This window comes from Phyllopteryx taeniolatus, chromosome 18 (genome assembly GCF_024500385.1).
Source record: "Phyllopteryx taeniolatus isolate TA_2022b chromosome 18, UOR_Ptae_1.2, whole genome shotgun sequence".
In the NCBI taxonomy this organism is placed as follows: Eukaryota; Metazoa; Chordata; class Actinopteri; order Syngnathiformes; family Syngnathidae; genus Phyllopteryx; species Phyllopteryx taeniolatus.
In genome coordinates this window covers 14,294,098-14,305,463 of record NC_084519.1, presented here as the reverse complement: position 1 = coordinate 14,305,463, position 11,366 = coordinate 14,294,098, and the positions used below count along the sequence as shown (strand labels likewise).

Here is an 11,366-nt window from a genome sequence, read left to right as displayed (position 1 = left end):
ACGCTGTTCAAACAACACAAATTATATCTAACGAATATTTTTTTTGACATTGAAATCAAGACTTTGCAACGCACGACCCTTAAAATCAAGCTCTAAAAATTGTAAATCCATATCTCGGATTAGCGATTTGCACTTATACCGCACCAATATGGCTGTCAGAGAGGAAGCTGCTGACTATTTACTTCCTGTTTTTGCAGTTTAAAGTTCACGAACTCGCCGTGTCCTCCAATTGGCTGACGGCTCATGTTATGAAAATACATTGGATAGAAGCTCACACGCCTTTCGTCAACCTTTCAAGACCACAAGAAGAGGAAACAAGGTCAGAAATTTTTTTAAGTATATGCAATAGTCGTTCTGTAAAATGCATGCCACCAATAAATGCTCTACAATATTTCTTTGACGGAATATGTCAAAAAAATCAGTTCGCCACCGTTAGCTACGGGCGCTATGTAGCTGCTGCACTTGCTTAACTTTAGTTTTTTGTTGTCGTTGTTTCATTGACCTAAACTTGACGTCGTCTCAGATTGTCAATAATGGACATTGTCACGTTCATATCCTGGTTAACGTGGTCGTCACCACTTAATTTTGTTATGGTCTCTCTGTGGTACAGTGTAACGTTTTCGACTAGCTTTTAGCTCACAATGCTAATCTGGCATTTATAGTTTTATTAGATTCTGTTAAATTGATGAATGCAACGGTTCTCAGCTGTTGTCACCCTGGGTTGTTATATTGCTCATAGAAGTTAAGAACACTAAAAAAGAGGTTTTCTTTCAAAATAGCCGGTAATAACATAAATATGATATTTATAAACATAGCTACACATGCTTTGGTGCTCAAATTACCTTGAGAGCGCCTTATTGAGAATCCGATGATGAACATGACAACTGCATGTACAAAAATTAATATAGTCAAATTAAATATAACAAATGTGACAATGTGACACCATTGGTTTGTTTTTGTGTGAAGGAAATAGAAAAAAAACAATTACTTTTCTGACACCTGTAAGTACCTTTTTAGCCAGTTGTTTCCAGACATTATAAAAAGGTCTCTGCTACACAAAAAAATGACATACTATAATTTCATGTCTGCATCACCTCTACCAGGTTATTCATGCGCGTGTAAGCCCAGGAGAAGCATGCTGACGGCACACAGATCGTGCGCCGCCGCCCGGCTCCTGGCCCGAGCGCCCCTCCACACATCCGGAATCCACACCTCGGGCCCGCGTCGGGACCAGGTGGAGCTTCACCCCCAGTGGGCCGCCCTGGCCAAGAAGCAGCTGAAGGGCAAGAACCCAGAGGACCTGATATGGCACACGCCCGAGGGCATCAACATCAAGCCGTTGTACACTAAGGTCGACTCGGACACGAGTGCGGACGAACTTCCTGGAGTGTTTCCCTACACTAGGGGGCCCTATCCCACCATGTACACCAGCAGACCTTGGACCATCAGGCAGTATGCAGGTTTCAGCACCGTGGAGGAGAGCAACAAGTTCTACAAGGATAACATCAAAGGTAGTAGGGCAGACCTCCACCAAGATCAAACATCCAAAAAGTATGGGGTTTTAAAATGACACCGGTAGCCCTTAATGACAATAGCCTTTGTGTTATTTTCTGATCATGTGCTGCCATTTTGTGACCAAATCCCAATATGTCCTCGGAGTGTGGTTTTTCATGTTGTTTCTTGTCCATCCCAGCCGGACAGCAGGGCCTCTCGGTGGCCTTCGATCTCCCCACGCACCGCGGCTACGACTCGGACAACCCACGGGTGCGCGGCGACGTGGGCATGGCGGGCGTGGCCATCGACACGGTGGAGGACATGAAGATGCTCTTCGACGGCATCCCGCTGGAGAAGATGTCCGTGTCCATGACCATGAACGGGGCCGTCATCCCCGTGCTCGCCATGTTCATCGTGACGGGCGAAGAGCAAGGAGTCTCCAAGGCCAAGCTTACCGGAACCATCCAGAACGATATTCTGAAGGAGTTCATGGTGCGGAATACCTACATTTTCCCACCGGAACCTTCCATGCACGCCATCGCCGACATCTTCGCGTACACCTCCCAGGTATGTACATTGTACGCCCCGTGTATCGCGGTGAATGTGTTCCCCACCTACCCGCAATAGAATAATCTGCGATATAGAGAGACCATATAACAAAATATATTTTAAATACAGTTGTACCTTGACTTTTTCAAGATACGAGACGTCGCTTGGTCAATCTTTCCCTTTGACTCGCAAAAATTAGCGATGCAAGCACTAGATAGTGGCAGCGAACTCAACTCAACTTACTTCACAATCAGCAGCAGTTTGGCAGAGGGTAAAACCTTCTTTAAAAACAAAAAAGGGTCCAAGCTGTTTATTCCCAGTTGAAGTTGACTGTCAAAAAAAGAAACTAAAACAAAGAGAATTACATTTAAAACAATGACATAACTTTGCCTTAGGAAGGCCTGCTAGCTTTAGCATCTGATTTGCAGGTATATAACCCTTCAAGGAACAGATATATTTGAACACAAACAGTAGCAACACATGTAGACAGACAATCGAACAATTCTCACACGCATATATTATTTATCCTCTGTAAAGAACGACTAATATTATTGCAGCTTACTGAGTCACTTCTTCATTTGTTTCTGTATGTCGGGATTATACTAGCCCCTGGTGGCCAAGGCACGCACAACAGAAGGAAGACTGTGCGGCTGGAATGGATTAATGGCATTCCAATTCATTTCAATGGGGAAAGAGGATTTGAGATGCAGCCTCAAAGGGCTTCACGGGTCCACAGTTGACAAAGATTGACCAAATCTGATCTAAACCCCCCAATCGTTGTGAGTGTTTTGAGTTACAAGCGTAACTCACTAGGGTTGCGGGGGTGCCGGAGCCTATCCCAGCTATCTTCGGGCGGGAGACGGGGTACACCGTGAACCGGTCGCCAGCCAATCGCAGGGCACACGAAACAAACAACCATTCGCACTCACAATCACACCTACGGGCAATTTAGAGTCAGTTCTCTAAAATGTTCAACCAAACCAGTCAATTTCACCTAATGCAAGTCGAATCGCTTAATGTTAACATCGAATGCGAAATGCAAGAGACGGGCTAATAAAAATTAGCATCGATGTTACGCTTGTGAACGACAGACTGCAATATATCACTGTACCTTTCAAAGTTTTGAAGACTGCTATCGATGTTAACGCTTCAGCATGTTCCCAGCACATGCCCAAGTTCAACTCCATCTCCATCAGCGGCTACCATCTTCAGGAGGCGGGGGCCGACGCCATCTTGGAAGTGGCCTACACCATCGCCAACGGGCTGGAATATTGTCGCACCGGACTCAAAGCCGGCTTGACCATCGACGAGTTTGCGCCCAGGTAAAATGACGGCACAGCCCAATTTTGGGGTTTAACCGCTTCCTTTTAAAAAAAACAATAATCAACATTTTTTTGCTTATTTTCTGCCATGTTACAGACCAAACTAGTAACTGAATCATAATCAATTCATGTTTGTGCATTTTCTGCATCGTCAATTTGAAATATCCTGTTTTTGATTAAAGGGACTGATTATTATTATTTTTTTATACCATTCATTGATTATTCCCCAAAAAGTATTGACAGATTAATCGACTATTCATATAATTGTTCGTTGCAGCCCTAGTTTCATCGGCCATGCTTTTTATCACAGCTGCACGATGCGGGTGTGATAAAAAGCTTTTCCCGAGGAAATGTTTTCACATCAATGGAACGTTCCAGTCCAGAGGCCACGCTCCTAACACAAGTTCCAATTCTTCCGCTTGAAATTGCTTTCATTCCTAATCGTCCCTGTGCCGTTTGGCGCCGCCATTCAATTACTGAAATGCTGGCGCATCGACGCGAGGGTTCAGCGCTCCCGAGGCTGCAGCAGACGCAATCTGTTCACTGATGTCACTCAAGTGAAAGTCTTTCTCACCAGAGCCATTATCTCCTTCCAACAGACAACCGAGACATATTGTTCACAAAGTCTGGAACACAGTCTCCACAATAGACACCTTGTCCTCAATAGACTTTACTTTAAAGACGTTTTTCTTTTGGTGGGAGTGGGTGATTTGCTGCAGGGATGTTGAACGTTTTACCTATCAGGTGCCATTTTAATTATTACAAGGTCCCCCCTGGCCACACAACAATCAATTAAATGTTGGTCTTTTTATTTTATTATTATTATTTTTTTAAATAGCAGTTCCTTTGAAAGTTTTGTCAAATGGTGGGTATTTTTTTATTTTTTTTTTAACAAATGAAAAATATTAATTCAATTTGTTGATTTTAGATTTATTTAACATCATCTATTTTACTTGAAGTTCAATTGTAATTTATTAAAAAAAAGAATCAAAACTTTAGTTAATATAAACTTTAAATGTATTTTTGTTCACTTTTAAAGTCGTTAATATCATTTAAAATGCCAATTAAAATTAATAAAATAAAATATTAATTTAAGTTTAACTCAATTTAAACTGTAATTTTAAATATGTTGAATTTAATTTTATTTAGTTTCAACTTTAATCAAATGGAATTTCATTCCAAATTTAAACTCCAGTTTAATTACAACTTTAGACTATAGTGTAATTTATTCAAATATTCTAAATGCGACTTAATGAGAACTGTAATTTTATTTCAGATTTAATTGAATTAAAATTTTCATTTGAAATGTAATCCAAATATAATTACCTTTACTTTCACTTTTAATCAAATTTAAGTTGAACTTTATATTGAGTACATTACTTTAACCTATTTTAGGTTTTATTTTAATTAAATGTTATATTTTACCTTTGGTTTAATCCAAAATAGCATTTAAAAATATAATGTACAATTTAATTTAAAAGTGTTATTTGATTTATTTCAATTCATTGACAAGTATGTCAATTACAGTATTTATGTATGTACGTGCATGTGTCTATATGCAGGTTGTCGTTTTTCTGGGGCATCGGCATGAACTTCTACATGGAGATCGCCAAGCTGCGGGCGGCCAGGAAGTTGTGGTCCACGTTACTGCGGGAACAGTTCCAGCCGCAAAACGCTAAATCCCTCCTCCTGCGCACTCACTGCCAAACGTCCGGTTGGTCTCTCACGGAGCAAGTAAGTCACTCGCGACCAATCACCATTGCTGTTGCAAAAGCAGGGAAAAAATGTTCCGTAAATTTGAGGAAAGTTTACTGTAAATTTCCATGGGAAGTTAAAATGGGGAATTAATCGGCAATAAATACGAACATTTTGTTTAAGAAGACATCCAGTCAAAATAATATAAATCAAAAGCAGGTAATTTCAACAGATTTATTTCTAAGTCGAACTTTCTCAAGTTTTAAATAATCTAGTAAACAATGAATTATTTAATTGAAGAACAAAATCATGAATGTTGAGTTAAATATTACTCATCCCCCTCGACCCAACCCATTAAAAAAAAATTACAAAATGGTATCCAAAAATACCAACAAAGTCCCAATTCAAAATGCTCAATGGAAAAATAGTCCCGTTCAAATTGCAAATAAAACAGCGTCTTCCAAGGGCCAAGCAAGCCTCTGAATTTTTGTTATACCCTTTCAGGCAATGGACTCTTCATATTCATCTGTATAGCCGTTGCGCGACTTATGAGTGACCCACAATAGTTTTTCAAGATACAAGGCATCGCTCAGCTGATTTAAAAAAAAAAAATAATAATAATAATAAATAAAAAAAAAGTGATAAATAATTCTTGAGTTGTGAGCCAAAATTTGAGCTCTGGATGGTGGTAGGGAACTACACAACTAGCAGCTAATACTGAACAATTCGTCCAAAAAGTACTTGCTTCTAGCTTTTCATTGTCTATTTCCATTCCCAGTTTACGGTAAAACCAAAAATAAAACAATGAAAATTACGTGAATATGTAATCAAATTACATAACTTAGGAAAGTCCACTAGCTTAATGCTAACACACAATGCAAAACGACATCGATAGGCTAATCAAACGAGCATCCATGTTGCAATAATTATAACCCTTTCAGTAAGGGATATTTGAACGCAAATGACACGGCAACATATGTAGACAAACAAAAGATAATACTCACTGTCATATATTCTTTATCCTCTGCGGAGAACATTATTACTACAGTTTACTGAGCTTTGAAGAGACTGTTTTTTTTCTCCCCTGTAAGTAAAACCCCCCAAATTCTTCAATAAACGAGGATCAGTTTCTTTGAAAATTCCCAGCATTTTGCAAGCCTATCCACGATTCTGGCCGTGCCTCACAAAACATCTTGTCCCCCAAGGACCCGTACAACAACGTGATCCGCACGGTGATCGAGGCCATGGCGGCCGTGTTCGGAGGCACACAGTCACTCCACACCAATTCGTTCGACGAGGCCCTGGGCCTGCCCACGGTGAAGAGCGCCCGCATCGCCCGCAACACGCAGATCATCATCCAAGAGGAGTCGGGCATCCCCAAGGTGGCCGATCCGTGGGGGGGCTCGCACATGATGGAGTCCCTCACCGACGACCTCTACAACACAGCCTTGAAGGTGCGTGGGAAACGCTCGCAATGGGAAACGCTCATGGCAGCACAGAAAGATCATCATATCTCACTATTCCGTAATTAGACCTCAAAAAGTCATTAAAAATGTAATTTTTACAAAGTACTATAAATGAATGTGAGTGTCTTATTTTGTGACAGCTCATTGGCCTTTTGGGGTGGTTTAGTTTAAAATCCTCCAAAAAACTGACCAAATTTTGCCAGCAAAGAAATGACATATTTTAGGGGTCACCCATTTTGGATATTTTCCGAATATAATTTAACGAGATTTAAATGTATTTTAGTTCAACTTGAATTCACAGTGGAGCCCCACATAGTCATCGATGTAGGTTTTTTTTTTTTTTAGTGTTTTTTTTTTTTTTTTTTTTTTGAGCAGTGCATTTATTTATTTCATGACAATTATAAGGGAGCGTCAATTATTCTTATATATATATATATATATTTTTGCTATTCATGGCCCAATTACGGATATGCCGCCACCTATTTAAGTGGATTTTCTTGAGTTACATTACCTCACTGCCACAACTGAGTGGAGACTGTAAATTACTACTTTCTGCCCGCAGTTCATCCGAGAGATCGAGGAGATGGGCGGAATGGCCCGGGCGGTGGCCGAGGGCATCCCGAAGCTCCGCATCGAAGAATGTGCGGCGCGCAGACAGGCTCGCATCGACTCACGTACGCCAACGCTACCTTCCGTAGTCGATGTTGCCGTGCGTCGCTGTCGTCAAGACTCAATTTCGAAAAGCCCAAACTTTGCTTCTCCAGGGTCAGAGGTAATTGTCGGGGTTAACAAGTACCGCCTGGAGAAGGAGGAGACGGTGGAGGTGCTGGCCATCGACAACACCCTCGTACGGCAGAAACAGATCGACAAGTTGAAGAAGGTAAGAAAAATGTCATATGCACGCTTGATGTTAATTTGACTAACAAATAAGAACTTTAGGACCTTTCAGGGAACATAAAGATGCTTATTTTTATTTTAGATTTTGTATTGTGTTTTAAAAAATACAATGAAATAAATTGCTATTGAAATTAATAGAATATTAATCCTAGTAAAAAAAATAATTAACATTAAAAGTATGGAACATGGATGAATCGATTATAAAAATTAAAAGGCAATGTTTTAACATATTTTAACAATATTAAATATAGATAATATATATAACATTTTTAAGTTGACTAAATTTAAGGTATAAAAGAAGGTAAAATATCCCAAAAGATCTTGTATTATAATAATAATAACAACAACAACAATAATAATAACAATAATAATTATTATTACCGCTATTGTATTAATTAAAATAATCAAATATGATCAAATGCCAACAATTTGTATGAAGGGATGTTTTAAATTAGGTTAGTAATTCTAACAGTAAGTCTTTCAGTTGTTGTGTAAATTAGCCATTCTGTAATAAAATGAAAAATATAAAAGATAATTTCCTTTTAATAAATAAAGTAATAATAATAGTAATTAAAACAATAATAATACCAATAGTTAAAAATTTTTTTTTTTTAACATTCTTAATTTAACAAGTAATATAACAAAAATAAATAAATAATAAAACAAGTAATATAACAAAAATGCAACTAAATTCAGCCCTTATTGTTTCTGTAATTTTTAAGCGTAATTTTTGGTATTGGATGGTATTAGCAGGTGTACCAAATGAAGTGTCCAGTGAGTGTGCGTCTCGCTCAATACACAAACGCACATTAAGGCAGCGTGTGTCTATGGGACGATAAGTGTCATTTCCATGACAGGTGCGGGAGAGTCGCGATACAGACGGCGCCCGCAACTGCCTCGCCGCCATCGAGGAGTGCGCCCGCACCCGAAAGGGAAACCTGCTCGCTTTGGCTGTGGAGGCGGCGCGCGCCAGGTTTGTACTTTAGCGGCAAGTCGTCTTACATTTCTTCATTGTAGGGGCAAAATACTTTTAGTTGAAGACATCTTTTAGTTTTGTTTTCTTGTCGCGTGCAGATGTTCTGTGGGCGAGATCACGGACGCCATGAAGAAAGTGTTTGGTGAACACAAAGCCAGCAGCCGCATGGTGAGCGGCGCGTACCGCAGCGAGTACGGCGAGCACCGAGAGATCGCCTCAGCCCTCAGCAGGTATCGCACGCAAACAAGCAGAAACTATTACACTGAGCCGCGGTTTATCATAGGGATATGTTCCGGAGCATAAAAGCAGGGAGTATGTGAGACCTTCAGCATATAATGGAGGATAGGTTTCAAAGTAAAAAATAAACAAAATGCCTTTGTTTAACGAAAGTCCACTAGCTTAATGCTAACATATAACGTGAACTGCCATTGACGGGCTAAACAAAATTAGCATTGATGTTGCAGGAGCTACTTAAATACACACGGATCAGCAACACATTCAAACAGAGCACACAACAATACTCACAGGCGTATATTCATTTTTCACGTTTTTTTTTTTGCATCCCCAAAATAATTAACGCAGAGTGGCCGAATTTAAGAACCAGGAAGGGCGGAACCCTCGCCTCCTGGTGGCCAAAATGGGTCAGGACGGACACGACCGAGGAGCCAAGGTGATCGCCACCGGGTTCGCCGACCTGGGCTTTGACGTGGACATCGGACCGCTCTTTCAGGTTTGTACAATCCTTCTCCTCCTTAAGACAAAGCTATACAGAGGGGCTGCGTAAGGAGAGATGCATTATGTACTGTTAAAAAAAAAAAAAGAATACAAAAATATTAGGTCAATATTACAAAAATGTTCAACAAAAATATTCAATGACTATGCAAAAATGGTGGACGAATATTTGAAACCAATGCAAAAATATTTGAAAAGAAATCTAAACTATTTAAAAATTGCAGACAAATATCAAATTATTTAAAAATAAAAAGGTCGAATAAGAGAAAAATACAAACATCTGACAAATATTAGAAAATAATACAAACAAATTTGGAAATAATTCCAAAATAGACAATCAGTAAACAAATATTATAAGATAAAAACAGGTTTGGCAAAAATACAAAAATAGGAGACAAATATTACAAAACAACAAAAAGATTACAAAACATTAACATTTATGAAAATAGTTGGAAATATTCAAGAAAGAATATCTGAAAACAAATATTAAAAAATGTAATGGAAAAATGCATGGAAAAGTTTAAAGTGTAATAGTGACTTTTACAATTGGAGCCACACTTGTGGAAAAATTATACAAAATAGACTATATGGGGGAAATATTAATATACAATATATAAGTATATATTAGGTGAAAAATAGGAAATGCAGTATTAGAAAGTATTAATAATGCAAACATCTGATACAAAAGAATTATGTGAAAAACAAATATTAGGAAAAAGTATTGTTTGTGACCTCTTTGTATTTGTTGTTGTTGTTGTTGTTGTTGTTGTTGTGTGTTGGTGACTGCCGGCTGTCCCTCAGACGCCAGCGGAGGTGGCCCAGCAGGCGGTGGACGCCGACGTCCACTGCGTGGGCGTCAGCACGCTGGCCGCCGGCCACAAGACTTTGGTGCCCGAGCTGGTCAAGGAGCTCCGCAAGATGGGCCGACCCGACATCCTGGTCATCTGCGGGGGCGTCATCCCGCCACAGGTAACCGCAAGCCTTTCTATATTCTCCTTTTTAAAATGTTTTTTTTAAATTATTTTGTGTGTGTGTGACAGACTATTTTTGCCAAATGTCAGAAGGCGTTACTGTGTACAGTGTGATTACATCTTTTTGGGATGTTAAATGGTAATACGTCATGTCTTGCTTTGTACAGTATTTGTGCAGTTTTAAAATCTGCAAGATCGTGACACTTCAATGTCTGTGACTTTAGAAAAAGATCATTGGTCTGTTCATAATAACCTTCAAGTTCAAATGTTCTAGTAGGCTTCTCCTGCCATTTTTGTTGTCACATTTTACAGTACAGGCAATGCTCTGCCGAGAGCTTCCACAGGAATTATGAATAGTTCGAAAAACAAGTCAGTGTTAGCACAAAACCTGAACGCTTCTGCTAGAAAGCAAAAAAAAGTCAGAAAAATCTTACTTGAACAGCTTGAAGTTAAAGTGAACATTTAAATGAGTTCTAATATGTATAAATAAAATTAGTCATTTTAAAGTTAAAATCAAATTGAATTTCAAAATAAATTTAGAAAAATATATTCAATTTCGTTTTTTTAATTTTTATTTTACAAATTACAGTTGATTTCAAATTTTTGCCTTTGAAATTGTATTAAGATTTAATTGGAAATGAAATTGAAGTTGCAATGATCCTATCAATCAAGTTAAAATGAAATATATTCATTTATATTAAACATATAAATGATATTTACTTCAAATGGCAATCAAAATAGAAAATACATGTAAAATAAATAACTTTAAATTGAAATAAATTTGGAATAAAAATGATGTAACATATAAGTTTAAATTAAATGACAAAATAAAACATCAACTATTTAAGAAAAAAAGTACTTTGATAAACAAATTTCAGAGGAATGAAATGGTCGTAAACATGAACTTTGGCGCCCTGTTGACCGCAGGACTACGACTTCCTGTACCAGAGCGGCGTGAGCGCCATCTTCGGGCCGGGCACCAGGATCCCGCAGGCCGCCGTGGATGTGGTGGACAACATCCACAAGAGCCTGGAGAACATTCGACAGGCTATGTGAAGGGAAACAAGATGGTCTGATATTTGTAGATTACAAACGAAATGTATCCCCTTTATTATTTTTTTTGTACTGTGTAGAAGAATGTTATCCACTATTAAATGCTGATAATAATTACTAGATGCATGATTTAGCGTAATAATAGAGTCAATAAGTGTGCATGCGTCAGTTGCCGCCAGGCCGTAGTACAGGCAGGCGACGTCTCCGCCGA

The 11,366-nt window shown here is 38.8% G+C and overlaps 1 protein-coding gene across 1 annotated transcript; it reads left to right on the top strand.

Annotated features, from left to right (window-relative positions):
* Positions 1-168: 168 nt before the first annotated feature.
* mmut (methylmalonyl CoA mutase) lies at positions 169-11,272 on the top strand. The gene is made up of 13 exons (XM_061754695.1): positions 169-319; positions 1,104-1,511; positions 1,694-2,061; positions 3,208-3,365; positions 4,928-5,099; positions 6,266-6,514; positions 7,089-7,200; positions 7,291-7,406; positions 8,281-8,396; positions 8,498-8,629; positions 8,982-9,129; positions 9,933-10,100; positions 11,030-11,272. Exons 2-13 carry the CDS (start codon positions 1,136-1,138, stop codon positions 11,156-11,158), a joined length of 2,244 nt encoding a protein of 747 aa, XP_061610679.1. The 5' UTR covers positions 169-319; positions 1,104-1,135; the 3' UTR covers positions 11,159-11,272.
* The last annotated feature ends 94 nt before the right edge of the window (positions 11,273-11,366 follow it).

Bases quoted from the DNA above. Each gene is read 5' to 3' on its own strand.
- mmut (XM_061754695.1), top strand. From the start codon at position 1,136: ATGCTGACGGCACACAGATCGTGCGCCGCCGCCCGGCTCCTGGCCCGA. The intron at 1,512-1,693 runs GTAGTAGGGCAG...TGTCCATCCCAG, and splicing joins CTACAAGGATAACATCAAAG to CCGGACAGCAGGGCCTCTCG. The intron at 7,407-8,280 runs GTAAGAAAAATG...TTTCCATGACAG, and splicing joins AGATCGACAAGTTGAAGAAG to GTGCGGGAGAGTCGCGATAC.